This window comes from Balaenoptera musculus, chromosome 8 (genome assembly GCF_009873245.2).
Source record: "Balaenoptera musculus isolate JJ_BM4_2016_0621 chromosome 8, mBalMus1.pri.v3, whole genome shotgun sequence".
NCBI classification, from domain to species: Eukaryota; Metazoa; Chordata; class Mammalia; order Artiodactyla; family Balaenopteridae; genus Balaenoptera; species Balaenoptera musculus.
In genome coordinates this window covers 103,690,354-103,706,157 of record NC_045792.1, presented here as the reverse complement: position 1 = coordinate 103,706,157, position 15,804 = coordinate 103,690,354, and the positions used below count along the sequence as shown (strand labels likewise).

Here is a 15,804-nt window from a genome sequence, read left to right as displayed (position 1 = left end):
TGGGTGGGCGTGTCCGGGGAGGGGGCGGGGAGGCCTGGCCCGCTCCCGCCCCACCCAGCGCCGAGGGGCGGGGCCGGGGCTGCGCTCGCGCTCGCGCCCCGGGCGGGCCTGTGGGCGTGCGCGCCCCTCGCTCTTCAGGGGAGGGGTCAGCGGTTGGCGCCGTCGGCCAGATCCTCTCAAGTTTGCGGCCCGGCGGCAGCCCGCTGACCCCCCTCCTCTCCCGCGTCGTCCTTTCCACGGCGGCGGCGGCAGCCGAGCCAGCGGAAACCTCGCTTTTCCGGGGCGCGGCCCCGGACCGGAGGGGGCTATCGCGGGAGCGCGCCTCGGCCCTCTCGGGTCTGTGGACCAGAGGCCCAACCCACTGCCCACCCAAGCCCGCTTTCCGACCGCCGCCCTGGCCACCCCCCCCCCCCGCCCCCGCGGCTCCAGGGCTTCTTCGCCGTCACGACCAGCGAAGGGAGCGATGGAGACCCAGCGGCCGGCTGAGCGCCTGTGGGCCCGGCAGTTTCCGCCCCGCTTCTCCCCAGTGTGGGCAAGGGCTCAAGGACCTAGAGTTCAGAAGGCCTTTGGCACGGGTGAATCTGAAGTTAAGCCCTGACCCACCTGGAGGCAACCACCTATTTTCTGCCCCTAATGTCCCCCTGCCACAAAGAACCATCACAGTCCCAAGCCCCCATCTCTACCCTCAATTTCTTCTACTTGGGATGTTTTTCTGCTTCGTCACTTATTAAATTTCTAAAATCCTATTCCTCCCGAGGCCTTACTCAACTGCCTCACCCTCCCCGGAGTCACCCACACTCCCGGCTCCAGAAACCATCTCGAAGCCTCCTGCGTGCCGGCACCCCAGATGGTGGGCTTGGACCAGCATCAGTGGTACAGCAGCAGCATGTGACTTCCCTCCCCGGTGCTTGGCAAATGCCTGTTGGAACCACTGGTCCAATGTAGTCTAGCCTGTCAGAAAGACCTCCCAGGACAGGGGGACTAGAACCTAGGAAAACAGCCCCCCCCCCCGCCCACCAAAACCTGGAGACTGGTTGATGAAACCACCCAGGGGCTCACACGGACTCAGGACAACCTACAGACTTTGAGCTGTGCTCTCTCCCACGTAAGGACTTGGACTCTTTTGGCCGCAAGGTCTATTAGGAAGGCCTGACCTGGCCTACTTCCCAAGCCCACTGTACTTCCTCAGCCCAGCCAGGGCGCTAAGCTGGCTATTTTTAGTCCCCAAGGACACACCAGTAAGGTCAAACCAGACCTGGAGGTCCTTCCCCCAGAGCCTTCCTACAAAAGCAGGCAGTGGTAAAACACACAGTCTCAGTGTGCTTTAGCTTCATCACCAGTCTCAACTGCAACATCTGATCCAAGTGCCTGCCCCCAGCCACTGGAGCAGCTTCAGGCTGTAGAAAATGGCTGTTTCCGTTCTTTTGCAGGAGGGGACTAAAGACGAAGGAGGATCAGAAGTGTTACATTTCATCTCTTTCCTTGGGAAACAGCTTTATTTACAAAACAGGTCTAAAATAAGAACATGAAATAACAAGCCCCTGGGAAGAGCAGGAGAGCTGGCTCTTGGGGACCCATATGTGAAGAAGCCCAGGTGTCCAGGCAAAGGGCCGAAAGGAGGGCCAGGTGTGTGAGGGGACCTAAAATTTGAACTCCTTGTATTTCTTGCTGCCCCCACGGCTGTCCTGGGGCTGAGCTTTCCGTTTCTTTTGCTGTAGGAGAGAAAGAAACAGGTTACAACAGGTTAAACAACCGGCTGATCCCCAAAACGAAGGGTGGGCAGCCTGACAGAGCCACATACGTCTGTGGAAAAAGTACTGAAACTGGAATTCTCAGACTTGGATGAGCTCCCTCCCCTCCCTGTGCCTGTTTCATCATCCTGAAAGAGGGCAGCCCACTGGAGGATTCCTAAGGTTCCCAACCCCAAGGAAGCTCAGGGCAGCAGGCACCGCGTCCTCCCGCCCTCTCACCACTAGAGGACGCCAGCCCACTGAGAAGGCGGCCCTGCTCCCTGGCTCTCACAGCCAGGCTCCTGAGCGGGCACCCACCTTCTGCTTGGCAGCGTGCTCGGCCACCATGTCGCTGAAGTCTTCTTTCTCCACTTGCGCCTGCTGCTCCCGCACGTGCTCCTCATACTTCTGGGTCATGGCCATGGGGTCCAGCTCCAACTCCTCGGGTGCCAGGGCCACTTCCACACCTTGCAGCTCGGGGGCCGGGCCCTTCCGGCTCATGACCTGCAAGAGGAATCAGAGCCTTGTCATCTCCAAAGGGAAGCTCAGAAGCCCTAGCTCCTGCCCCCCTTCCCAGCCCCCAAAAGCAGTATCCTCCAAGTGCTCACCGTGGACATGTCATAGATGTGGGTTGACCCCATCATGGCCCCCCCAACAGTGGCCGTTCTCTTCTCCGGCAACACGGTGAACAGCTGAGGCGTCTCACTTCTGCAAAGGACGAAGGGGTCAAGCCCAAAAAGGAAAGGATAAAAGGGTCTCCAGGAGGGACAGCAAAAGGAGTAAGGGCAGCAGGCCCACCGAGCTCCCCAGCGAGGTTCCAAGACACCCAGGGGAAAAATTCTGCCCAAGCTGCCTCTGCAGGTCATGGAGACCCATGGGAGGAAGAAGTGCCACCTATTTCAAGAATGCTACTTGAAATACAACAGCAAATCTACCAATACCAACCCAGACCATGACTTCATCCCCACCCCTCCCCCTGGAAGAGGTGAAAATCTATTCTCACAAAGCAGCCAGAAGGAAAAACCGAATTCACATCCTGTCACTCCTTTGCTCAAAACCCTCTGAGGCTTCTGATCATTGTTTGAATAAACCCAAACTCTTTACCATGACCTATAGGGTGCATCGTCTGGTCCCGTACTTAATCCCTGCTCAGTACAGTCTAGCCCCAATACCCTTGTTTCTTTTTCTTCCTCAAAACTTGAGACTTCTGCTTCTGGATAAGGAGTAATAGGGACCAGATTTACCCTCCCACCTGAAACAATCAAAAAATGGGCAAAATATATGAAACAGTGGTTTTCAAGTCACTGGACACGAAGCAACGAAGAACAGTGACTCCTGAGAGACAAGAAACAAATGAGGTGATTCCTTCAATTGTCCATCCTACTGCACTGAGAGTTTCCAGGCTACAGAATAAAGAGGGGAACTCCTGGAGAACACAGAGGACTCTAGGAGTTGAAGGGGTGAAGCTGAAAGTGCAGGGAGACTAAGGCGACTAGAGATCATAGGACAGAGAACTGGAGAAGAGAAAGCAGCACGGAGACTGAAGAACTCAAGAGACCTACAGAGGATCCCCTCAAGTTCTCAGGTGAGTACTGTGTGGGAGGAGACTACCAAGGCCAGGGAAAGAACCACCCGAAAGCATTAGTGGTATCATACATGCCTGCTCTTCACACGGGACTGGGAATAGTGCCTAGTCCCACTAGCCGGACTGAAAAACCTCCTGATTAACAGGGTATTGGATAGAGTATAGGGTCTTGTGCCTCAATAGTGAGGAGGACTGAGCACTGCTTCAGTCCTGCCTAATGAACCTGAAAAGCAAGACCTGAAAGAATCAAACTGTTCCCAAGTACCTTAACTGTAACCTTGAAAAAAACTAAAGATTTTTATAGGACTATCAAAGTATTCTGGACCTGACAAGGTACATTTCACAAAGTCTGGCATCCAATCAAAAATTACCAGACATGCAAAGAAGCATGAAAATACAATCTTCAATGAGGAAAACAATCAATCCACTTAAATCAACCCAGAACTGGCACAGATGTTAGCATTAGCAGGCAAGTACATTAAAATGTTATTATAATTGGATTCCGTATGTTCAAAAGTCAAATAAGAGACACAGGAGATATAAAGACCCAAATCGCACTGCTAGAGATGAAAACTACACTAGATGGGATTAACGTCAGATTAAAAATAGTGGAAAAAATATTAGCAAACTTGAAGACATAGGAATAGAAAACTTCTAAAATGAAATACAAAGAGAAATGAGAAATTTTTTAAATGAACAGAGCATCGGTGAGCTGTAGGTCAACTTCAAGAAATCTAATAGATGTATAATTGGAGTTCCCAAAGGAGAGGAGAAAGAGAAGGGAACAGGAAAAAATATTTGGAGAAATAATGGCCAGAATTTTTCCAAAATTAATAAAAACTATAAAGGCATAGATTCCAGATGCTTAACAAACCCAAGTAAAGAAACACAAAGATGGGACTTCCCTGGGAGTTCAGCGGTGAGGACTTGCCACTTTCACTGCTTTCACTCCTGGCTTTCACCAGGTTGGGGAACTGAGATCCTGCAAGCCATGCAGCATGGCCAGAAAAAGAAGGAAAAAAAACCCCACCAAACCATTTTAAAAAAAAGAAAGAAATACGAAGAAAACTACACTAACATGCTGCACTACACTGCATGTCATAACCTGTTCAAAACAGTGATAAAAAGAGAATCTTAAAAGCAGCCAGAGAAAAATGGCACAAATGCACAGAGGAACAAAGGAAGGATGATGACAGATTTCCTGTCAGAAATGATGCAAGAAAGAAGACACTGAATCAACATCTTTAAAGTAATGAAAGAAAAAAACACTGTCAACCTAGAATCCTGTATCTTTCAAAAAGGAAGGCTACTACGTGGTTATTATTTTTGTTTAAATGGTCAATTATCTTTTAGAGAGATTTAAATAATAAGAATTGTCTATTACCATTTCCAGTGTTCTTTCACTTGCTCTTACAGTTCCTTCTGCCCCAGCTCTCAGCCCAAATACCTCTTCCTCCGTAGGCCTTCCCAAAGGCCTCCCCACCACCCAAGTCCCTCTACATCCTATTACTCAGTTTCCTTTGCTACACGTCTTATCCACATCTGAAATTACCTTGTTCTCTGATCACTTGTTTACCTCGCCTGACTTTTCACTGCAGACGTCCCAGTGCCTAGAGCAGTGCCTGGCACAGAGCTCGTGTTCAATAATTGTTTAAAAAGAAAAAAGGGGGGGGGGGCGGGAGACAAAAGTCAGCCAGTCCACCTAGAGGCTGAAAATCCTCCCCTCTCAGCCCTCCCTGGTTCCCTCACCCATCCATCGCCTCCTCAATCTTCTTCTTCCTCAGTTCAATGAGTTCAGGGGTCTCCATTCCAGCTGGCACTGACGAGAACCCTCCAGGAGTGATGAGGCCACTGTGAAGAGAGGAATAAGCTCTGGAGTAAAGACAAGGCCCCCAAAGACAGACATACCACTTCAGAGAGGCAGACTCTCTGCTTCCCCCACCTGTCTGCAGGGGTAATGAAGCCCGTCTCATCTGGCTTATCTTCATCACTTTCTTCCTCTTCCTCTTCTTCTGAAGACTCTTCATCTGATGGCTCCAGCTCCCCCCAAGGGGTCCGATCAATCTCTTCTTCCTCAGTCTTGGTCTGAAAGACATCACTCATTCATTCAACAAATGTTTACTATATACCTATTATGTGTCAAGCGGTTGTAAACAGAGGGATATGTGAGTAAACAAACAGACGATAATCCCTACCCACAGAGAGCTCATATGCCAGTGGGGAGCTTGCATTACATCTCAGGAAAACATATGTCCCTTTTCCAGACTTTGAAACTTCAGAACACACAGCTCTCTGCTAATGAAGCTATAAACCAACCATCTCTGAACTTCATGACCTTAACTAAGACCAAGCTTGCCAGCCATGGCCCATACCTGAAATTCAGCAGCATTGGTTCCAAACACATCCCCATAGAGGGGTTTCCCGGTCTCATCTACTGGGGGTTTGCCCCAGCCACCAGCATGGTACCCAAAGGAACAGCTCTGCAAAACAGGAAAAGCAAGTCAGTTCCACTCCTATGCTCCAAAAGAAACACTGAAGCCGTGAAGATAAGTCATGCTCCAAAGTACAGAACTAACACCTGGGAACTCTGGAGATTATGATTTCAGAGAAGAATTAAATCTTATAAAGCATTACAAAGCAAAAGTAGTAAACAACAAAAATCTGGAGGTAACAGGATGGGGAGATGGGAGCAGAAAGCATGCTAGTAATTTCAGCCTTTGTGGCAGAGTCCATGCTATCTGAAACTGAAACATACACTTTAAAAAACTTGACTCCAACTTCTTACTGATTTTTCCTAACTTTGGCAAGCTTTTAGAATCTATTACTCTTAAGGGACAGAAATTTTTATCTGAAGTTTAACAATTACTTCTTTTTCACTTTAATAAATCTTTCCTTAAAAAAATTTTAAAAATAAAAATAAGTTCAATGCCATTCCTGAGATAAAATTATATCTGTCTATCCATGTATACATCAGAGAGATTATCTGGAAACACATTCACCAGATATTAAATTTGGTTATTTCTGAGTGGTGAAATGTGGGTGATGTGTTTTCATCTTTGTACTTGTCAATTCTGATTGACCACTTTATGACAAGCATCTCAGGTTTTTTTTAAAACAAAAACCATTACTGCTTTAAAAAAAAAAAAAAAAAGACACATGGTAGGATGAGAAAAGGGCAAAGAAAATCATCCTCTAGTTAAAAAGTAGAGCCAGCGAAGAATGAAAGCAAGGACAGTGCTCACCTCGGGGATAGGCGAGTTCAGCCCAGGGATTTTCAGGTTGGGGTACGACGGGGGTGGTCCATATCGCTGCATGGCAATCAGCCACGGGGGAGGGACCTTGTGGGCATTCTGCAGGAAAAAGAGGACAGGATACCATCTGCCCAACCCTAACCCTTTGTCTCCCTCCTGCCCCAATTCCCAACCCCTTCTCTGCTTTCCCAGTCAGATAACTGGCACTCACTGGTCCTACTGGCATCCCCAAGGAAATCCTCAGCTCATCAGACAGATCTCCTGGCTTCTTCTCCTTCAGTCGTGTCTCAAACTCCTTCCCCTGAGGAAAAAGCCAAGCATGCTGTATTGTGGACACCAGACACACGCTGGGAGGTCAATTGCAAGAGGACATAAGAACAAAGCCGAGATGTCCCAATCCACATCAGACTCAAAGTCCCACTGAGGGCTGCCCAGTTCCCACTCTGATTCTCATCACTTCTTTCCCTGGCTAGAGTAGGGAAAGGAATAAAGGCCAGGAAGGAGGGAGAAAGGCAAGACTCCCAGTGCAGTCACTAACCCACTATGAGAACATGGCCAAATCTAAGGACAGGCTTTCTCATCTGCTAAATGAGGACGTTCGAGAAGATGATCTCCAAGGTCCTTCCACTTCAAAAATTGCATGATATCATGGTGATTAATGATTTCAAGCATCAGAAAAAAAATACTTTTCTCCTACCCTCAATACTAAACGTTTCCTAAAAGCATCTGCCCTTGGCCCCTCTGTTCCTAAACCACCCACAATAAACAATGATCACCTCAAAGACATAGTCTGCATCTCTCTTTCAGAAAACCACCTCATTCCAAATTCCATTCCATCCAAGGGGAGCTGATGGACAATTCTAAGGCTGAGGGGAGGGGCCCCGTACCCGCTTCCAGCTTCCAAACCCCTTATGACCCAGAGTTACACAGCCATGACCAAAGGCCCAGCCTTGCCTCCCCACGCCCTCCCGGACCTCGTAGTACAGGTCCCCGTGGATGGTCAGCTTTGGCTTGGTCTGCCACTTGAAGAAGGCGTCATGCAGTTTCTGGTAGTCAATGTCGATCTTCCCCATCTTGGGCCGAACCTTCTCGCGCATTTTTGACTTCATGGTTTTCTGTTCTTCCTGTGGAGAATGGCCGAAGACACACCATAGAAGGTATTCACCAAGTTCAACTCTTGGTAGGTCTAAATCCCCACTCCCAAAAGAGACAGAGGGAAACCTCATTTGGCTCATTCCAGAAGTCACCAAAATCCTTCCTGCTCAAGCCCCTCAAAATTACATGATCCACGCTGAACAAAATAGATGTAACATATGAAACCAGCCTCAGCTATCTAGGTCAAATATTTTTTAAGCCATCTGATCAAGAGACTGAGCTCATCAGTTGCCTCTGCAGAGAGCTGGGTGACTAGAATCTAACTGGAGGCAGTTTTCACCATGCGCTTTGGTACCTCCTGAATTTCTGCACTACACGCAACTATTACCTAATGAGGGTATTTAATTAAAAATTTTAAATTCTACAAGTTACACAACCACCATACATTTCTAGCCACAAGTGCATCAGGTTCACAAAGGGGGCAGAGAACTACAGACACAGCAACCTGCAGAGGGAGGAGTCACCGTGTGCAAATCAGAGAGCTGGCAAAGTGCAGGCAGGGGGACAGGAGACAAGGGCAAACCGAACCGCACAGAACCGGAAGTCTCAGCGGGGGCAGGAGAGCGAGCTCTGAGCATACAGGTGAGGTCTGCCTTTCGTGAGATGTCCTTCCCTTCCTGCCCTCCCCGCCATGTGTCACATGCAGTGCTGACTTCTAAACTGAAGAATAAATAATCAGACGGTTAACGTGTAGGTGGGTTTTGGGAGCCAGCTGCAATTTTGAAGCCGGCTGCTGCTAAGGCCGTGGATCCCCCAGGGCAGATCTGAACCCCAGCCAGGCCCTCACCTTTTCCTGCAGGGCCTCCCGCATCTCCTGGATGCCTGTGCGTTTGATGAAGTCGGGTAGCTCGAAGGGGGGCTTCTCAATGCCTCGTTTGCCCTGCAGGTACTTGCGCTTAAAACACCAGTGGCGAGGCACGGGCACAGAATTCCGAGTGGCCTTGAGGTGAACCAAGAGCTTGGGGTCCTGCGCAGTCACGTCATGCATCTCCACAACGTCGGGCCGAGCCACAAGCTGGAAAACACAGCAGCACCCCTCTGGAAAGCCTGAACTTCTCAGATCTAAAGCTTGCTTGCTTTCTCTTCCTCAAAGGGCCCGTCCCGGGCCTCCTTCAAAGCCCTCCTCCCCACCCCGATAGCAAACCCCCTGTGAGGTTCCGGGAGCTCCTCGTGTGCTCTCCCAGCTGGGCTCCAGGGCCTGATGGAGCATCTCAGCTCTCACCTGCTTGAGTTCAGCCACAGTGAAGCGATTCATTCGGCGCAGCTTCTTCTTGGACAGCTTGGGGGCTTCTGGCTTCTTTTCCTAGAACAGGACATTTTTTTTTTTTTTTTGGCCTCGCTGCGCGGCTTGCGGGATCTTAGTTCCCCAACCTGGGATCGAACCCATGCCCCCTGCAGTGGAAGTGTGGAGTCCTGACCACTGGACCACCAGGGAAGTCCCAGAACAATCATCTCTTGTGAGCAGGATTCTTAGGTGTGAATCAGACCGCCCAGCTTACCCTGAAACTAAAGCCACCAAAGGACTTCTCCCCTGCAAGAGTTCACCACGGTCCCTCGCTGGATGCATCTCAGCTACTCGTCCCCAGAGTCCCTGTTTCCCCAACAGGAGGGCGAGGGCCTCACCTGTTCGTCATCACTGCTGTCATCATCGCTGTCCTTGTGCTCCTCCTCAAAGCCCTTCTTCTTGGGGGCCGCAGAGTTCTCCAGTTTGTCAAGTTTCTCTGGCTCCTTCTCCTTCTCCTTCTTCACGTCATCAGTGAGCTGAGGAGGCAGACAGCATGGAAACCCCAGCCCTGGGCCCCTCCCCGGTTCCTGCACCTGGCACTGAAGAGATGCCCTCCTCACCCCGTCCTGCCCCATCCCTGCTCCTACTCTGCTCAGCTCTGCCCCTTCCGAGTGCACTCCTCCTTGTACCTTGAAAGCCTCAAAAATCCTCTTGAAGAAGATGAAGTTGGGCTCATAAATTTCAGGCTCTTCAGTCACGTACTCAATTTCCACATCAGCCGCTGGGGAGTCAGAGCCACGGGAGCGGCTTGACTCTTTGTCTCGGTCCCCAGAGCTCTCAGATGATGCCCCCCGCACCCGCTGGGGCTTTTTCTTCTTCTTTCGGTTCCGACGCTTCCGGTTTTTCTGCCAAAACATGGAAAACCAACTGGGTCAGGGAATCCAAGCACCATGCTTGCCTCCCAACCCCTAATCTCACCCAATTTCCCCAAGTGACTGAGAAAAGAGGCCTTGAAGTCAGACCACAAAGTTCTACCCCTCTCAGGCTGTGTGCCTCTGAGAACATTACTGCATCTCTCAGAACCTCAGTTATTTCAGCTCTAAAATGGAGGCATGCATCACAGAACTCAAAGGATTTATGCCAATTGAATAAAAAATACCTGTAAGATGCTTTGGACAAAGAACTGGCACAAGACAGCAGCTACTGCTTATTGAACACTTAGAATAGGAGCTATTTTAGTGCCCAAACCCGCTCTCTGACATCCCTTCGAGATCCAGCTCCATCCATACCTCTTTTTTAGATACGGACACTGTGTCCTCCTCAGTCTCGGACGCCGAGTGGCCCAGGGACGAGCGAGTATCTGTCTCCATTTCCTCTTCCTCTGTAAGGGAGGAAGGAGGCCATCAGTCTCTTCACGGTAACCCCTCTTTACCAAGAGCCAGTTTCTCTCTCAAATCCTCCTCGGGGGAGGGAGGAGGGAAGCAAACTTGGCCTCAGCTCTGCAGGTTCTGTCCCTGCAGCCCTTGGGACAAGGTGACACACTCACCCTGCTGAGAGTTCATCTCTTCCTGGCGGCTCTCCTTTAGCTGCAGGATCTTTTCCAAAGCCTGGGGGATCTTGGGGCCCACAGAGGGGTCATCCATCTGCCAGAGACAACCCAGGCAGAGGGGGTGATCACAGTGCCCTTTTTCCTCCGACTCCTACCTCTTGTACTCAAAAGCCTGCTGGCTAGGTGTTGGGAATAGCAGAGAGGGGACAACACCAACTGAATTCAACCATCCCTCAGCATCCCGCAAAGTGACGCCCAGAACCCTACCCCAGAAACGTCTCCCAGACCCTACTTCCTGCCCTACCTAAGTATGTTTTAAGTAAATATGGCTCCCCCCACCCACCCCCACCCCCAGAAGTTCTCCCATCTTCTCTGGAATCCTTCTCAAAAAATCCAGAAACAGTCCCCTTCTAAAACACACTCTCCTGTCCCTAGGAGGAAATCAGCAATCTCACCTCTCTGTTCTCATCTCCAGGAGGTGGTGGGGGACCACGAGGCCGAGGAACAGGGGCTCCCATAGGCAGCACAGTGGGAGTGGGGCCCACTGGAGCAGCCACTGAGAGGAGACAAAACAAAATCTCAAGTCAGAAAAGACAAATCACACATTTTAAAAATTACCTTCCTCGGGGCTTCTCTGGCGGCTCAGTGGTTGGGAATCCGCCTGCCAATGCAGGGGACACGGGTTCGAGCCCTGGTCCAGGAAGATCCCACATGCCACAGAGCAACCAAGCCTGTGCGCCACAACTACTGAGCCTGTGCTCTAGAGCCCGCGAACCACAACTACTGAGCCCATGTGCCACAACTACTGAAGCCCACGTGCCTAGACCCCATGCTCCACAACAAAGAGAAGCCACCGCAATGAGAAGCCTGTGCACCACAAAGAAGAGTAGCCCCCGCTCGCCGCAACTAGAGAAAGCCCGCGCACAGCAATGAAGGCCCAATGCAGCCAAAAATAAAATAAATAAAATAAATAAATTTTTTAAAAAAGAATGATTTGGAAAAAAAAATAAAAAAATAAAAATTACCTTCCTTGCTTCAAAGTCAGGGTAATGGCTACACTTGGGAGAGGGGGTGGCTAGAAGGATGCAGGGCTTCTAGGGTGCTGGTAGTTTTGGTTCCTGGTCCAAGTGCTAGTTGTATGGATGTATTCAGTTTGTGAAAATTCACTGAACTGTACACTTACAATATGTGCACTCTTTTATGTGATATATACTTACATTAAAAACTGTCATCATCTTCCTTGCCCTTCCCTTCCATTTCCATGGTCTTACCTCGAGGACCCAGAGGAGTGCGAACACCAATTTGGCCCATGTCTTGTGGGGGCCGGGGGACTGGCGTGCCCATCTTGGCAATCTCCTGCTGCCGTTCCTGCTCCAGTAACACAGCTGCCTACGAGAGGGAAGTAGGAGTTGGAGACACCGCTTTGGAAATCCATTGGGCAGGCAGCCCCTGGCAAATGCAGCCTTTCGGCCAGGTAACTGGCCCAAGGAGAACTGACTAATCAGGTACCACCCGTGTTCTGACATCCTCGCCACACCCACACTTCCAGCCTATTGATCCAAGTGAAGGAGCCCTCTCCCCACAAAAGAAAACCCCTGGAAATGACACCAATAAAAACCCTGGGAAACTTCTGGTTCCTAACAGAGAATTTAATATTTAATAAACACTACCTTATGTTTTTTAACAAGATTTTTCTTCCCCAAGAGATTAAGTTATTTCTAAGGAACACTGAATTCTTTTCTTGTACCTACCCCTCAAGATCTAGCACAATCTGGGCAAAGACAGTACTCTGTAAATATTTCCATATTTGTTGCTGTTAATGCCTATTTTCTAATACTTCTGAGCAACCTATGGGGTAACAACTGATACAATGCATCTCTGTGGCTGAATGTCTTATGTATCATTCCCTAACTCAGAGCCATCACGTTTAAACTAAATCTGATACAAATGACTAAATCAGCCCAGAGTTCTCTCCAATGTACCTAAAATGATATCATGTAAGACTAGTAGGGGTCAGGAAACCTTTTCTGTAATGGGCCAGTCAGTAAATATTTTAGCCTTTTCAGACTGTCTGTACAGACTCTGTTGTGTATTCTTCGTTTGTTTTTTGTTCTTTTTTTTTTTAACGATCCTTCAAAAATATAAAAACCATTCTTACATCACAGGCCATACAGAAACAGGCTGTTTACCAACCCTTGGGCTAGATGAAAGAGAGAATTATTTGGGAGATACTGGAACTTAGATGAGGATGAGGTAACTTCCATGGAAAACTTTTTTTTTTTTTTTTTTTTGTGGCCATACCATGCGGCTTGCAGGATCTTAGTTCCCTCACCAGGGATCGAACCCAGGCCCCCAGCAGTGGAAGCGCAGAGTCCTAACCACTGGACCGCCAGGGAATTCCCTCCATGGAAAACTTGAATGGTACTTCTCATTTTAGACACTAAGCACTAGAAGTGACAGACAACGGATTGGACCCTGAGGTCAAAGGTTAGGATGAGGAGGCATTACCCGCTTCTGCTGCTCCAAAAGTTCATGTTCCTTCAGTGAATGATCTCCCTGCTTAAAAAAGAAAACAAGCTCATACCAGCACCAATACCCCACAGGCCAGTCTGCCACAACTCTGCTTCCTGGCGTCCTCTTCCAGCCTAGGGCCCAAGTCTTTGGTTCAGATCTTCCCAGAAGCCTTGGCCCCAGGATCCGGCTCTCTCTGAGGCTCCACTCCCCTTTCGGGACCCTGATGGGACCCAGGCTCAGGCTGCCACCTGCCCTACCTGCTTGGCACGCTCCTCCTGCTGCATCAGCAACGCCGCCTGCTGCTGCGCCAGTTTTAGCCGCTCTTCCTCTGACAGCGCCACAGGCTCGCCCGCCCGGAGAGGAGGAGGGGGCCCCAGGTTTGGTGGGCGGGGTCCAACTGCCATAGGAAAGCCAAGGGCAAGGCCGGGTGGGGGTGGTGGGGGTGGCGGAGGAGGTTGCAGAGGAGGGAGTCCCATGTGGGGGGGTGGCATGGGAATCCCAGAGAGCTGTGGGGAAAATAAGACCGTTAACTAGGCAGCATTCATCTAACTGCAGACATTTGCTGGGGAACTGCTATAAGCCAGGTGCTGGGATGTGAAGTCAAATGACGCATAATTCTTGCACTCAGGAAAAGAATACTCTACAGCAATATCAAGGATATCAAGAATACTCTATAGCAATGTTAACTCTGGGGCACGAACTAATGGAAGCTATCAACTCACTCTCCAGAAAAATATCATGAATATAGACTTTGCATACAATTTCAGGAGATTCAGGGACACCTCAAAAGGCCATCTAAGAACTTCTCATCCCACACATAGACGTCCCTGGACCCCAAGTCAGAGCCACTGCTCTAAAGAAAGAGAGTCAAATCCTGGATCAGAAAAGACATGGCAGTTGAGAGGAGTTGGAGCCAGTGTGCCCCCAAGAGCTCAATAAATATAGAGAGTATGAAATCAAATCAGGGAGTAAGCCCTAGTTTCTCACTGAATAACATGGTAACTGTGTGCTTGGAGGGCAGAGAAGAGGGTGACTACGTTCCACTGGGGGTGGAGTAAATCAGGCTTCCGGATATTTAAGCTGAATCTTAAATGACATGTAGAATTTGGAGGAGCTGACACTGAGGAAAGAGGCAAGGATCAGGATCAAGGGAAAACTGAAGAGTTCCCAATTCTGTCATCACAGTACCTCCCTGCCCAATCGGCTAGTTGCATCCCTCCCGTACAGTCCATGTGAGAGGATGGGCTACTGTGAGTAGAAACGGATCTTATCAAGCCGGACAACCTCCTTACCTGTGCTGACATAGGAGGGGGAGCAGCTTTGTCCCCATCTTCACCTCTCAGAACGGGCCGATTCAGGACGATGCCAGTCTGAGAAAGAGAAGGACTCTGAGTCAGTCCAAAAGGAGCTCTTCCACTGAACAACATTCGCTCTGTTCAACAAAATTTACCCAGCGCCTGTCTGCCAGAGCTCGGACTGGGCTCTCAGAAGGACCGATATATCTGAGCAGGCAAGAAGAGGCAAAAAGAGCAAGACCCCACTTGCTGTACCGAGATACGTTAATAACGAAGACCGAGTTGTGAGGGATCATTAATGCCTCCTCGAAAAGCTCGGCCTACCCTGATGTCCCGCCACTAACACTTACTTACCTGGCGGGTGTAGGTCTGCAGCCGCTCCACCAGCTCCTCGCGACTCCCTGCTGGGCAAAGCACAGGATCAATGGGGTAGGTCAGGCGGAGCAGGCCCAAGTCAGGCCCCCGCGGCCAGCCTCCACCCCCGCCCCCGAGTCTCCGAGGTAACCAGCTCCGCTTCCCAGCAGGCCTGCACTTTCCCGCTCTTGACCTCCCGTGCTCCTCACCCTGGATCGGAGCTCCGATCTCTGCTAATTTGGCCTGAAGCTCCTGGGCAGCCCAGGCACCATAGTGCCCAGGGGGCGGCGGCGGCGGCAGCTGCAACTCTCCTTTAGGGGGCTCGGGATGCTCGGCCGCCATCTTAGCCGCAGGAAGGCGCGCGACCAACCCGGAAGCTCGGGCCAGCCTCCCAGCCCACTTCCCGGAACTTCCGGCAGCGCTCGAGGGTTGTTAGACCTTTCCGATTAGGGCCCACCCCCTGCCGTTCTCCAATGGTCCTGAGCGGCCTGGTCGCGAAGCCTTCTGGGAGTTGTAGTGCGCAGGTCACGGTCTCTGCGGGTCAGAAGCCGGGAGGGGAGGACGGTGGCCGGCCACGGCACCGGGAACAGTGGGGGCCGGAGCCGGGGCGGGGCTGCGGGGAAAGCTGGTCCTGCCTGGAGGGCGTGCTTTCAGCGTTTCACCGGCCGCAGCACTGACCTCCCGCCTTCCGGCCCGACTCCCTGGTCGGGCGTGAGAGGCCCGGACGCTTACGTTCCGGAGGGACTCGTTCCCCCGGCGGCCGCGCGCTGTGGGCGCCAAGCGGGAGGTTGCAGCCGATGCCTGTGATAAAACAGTGTCTGATTGTCTGCCCGCCCACCCCCGGCCCAGGCATGGATGAATGGGCTGAAAGGGGATCGGAGCCGGGAGCGAAGTGGGCCCTCCCGGCTGAGCTCCAGCTGCCGACCTGGGGGAAGGGCCACACTAAAGCCCCTTTTTCCACCTTCCTGGCCGGCTCAAATGTCATCTCCTCTAAGCTGTCTCCCGCCTTTCCTGCCCTGGAGTGCCCATAACACGTCGAAACCTCCACCATTTGTTTTGAATTCTTTCTTGCCCTTTCTCCGCACTTCCAACCCCAAGATAGGAGTTTTTACCGGCTCGCAGTGCCTGGCGTTAAAGAGGCGTTCA

The 15,804-nt window shown here is 50.9% G+C and overlaps 1 protein-coding gene across 3 annotated transcripts; it reads right to left on the bottom strand.

Moving 5' to 3' along the window:
• Positions 1 to 1,463: 1,463 nt before the first annotated feature.
• On the bottom strand, positions 1,464 to 15,045 carry SF3B2 (splicing factor 3b subunit 2). Of its 3 annotated transcripts, none has more exons than XM_036861541.1 (22): positions 14,868 to 15,045; positions 14,659 to 14,708; positions 14,302 to 14,379; positions 13,267 to 13,515; positions 13,004 to 13,054; positions 11,767 to 11,884; positions 10,951 to 11,051; positions 10,493 to 10,589; positions 10,236 to 10,327; positions 9,636 to 9,851; positions 9,345 to 9,482; positions 8,944 to 9,024; positions 8,509 to 8,736; positions 7,541 to 7,690; positions 6,778 to 6,867; positions 6,558 to 6,665; positions 5,688 to 5,795; positions 5,258 to 5,400; positions 5,065 to 5,166; positions 2,339 to 2,438; positions 2,049 to 2,234; positions 1,464 to 1,712 (listed from the first exon to the last, which is right to left on the bottom strand). In XM_036861541.1, exons 1-22 carry the CDS (start codon positions 14,998 to 15,000, stop codon positions 1,641 to 1,643), a joined length of 2,691 nt encoding a protein of 896 aa, XP_036717436.1. In that variant the 5' UTR covers positions 15,001 to 15,045; the 3' UTR covers positions 1,464 to 1,640. The 3 variants fall into 3 exon arrangements, with proteins under 3 accessions (XP_036717436.1, XP_036717438.1, XP_036717437.1); XM_036861543.1 differs by having other exon boundaries at positions 13,004 to 13,051; XM_036861542.1 differs by having other exon boundaries at positions 14,659 to 14,705.
• Positions 15,046 to 15,804: the final 759 nt, after the last annotated feature.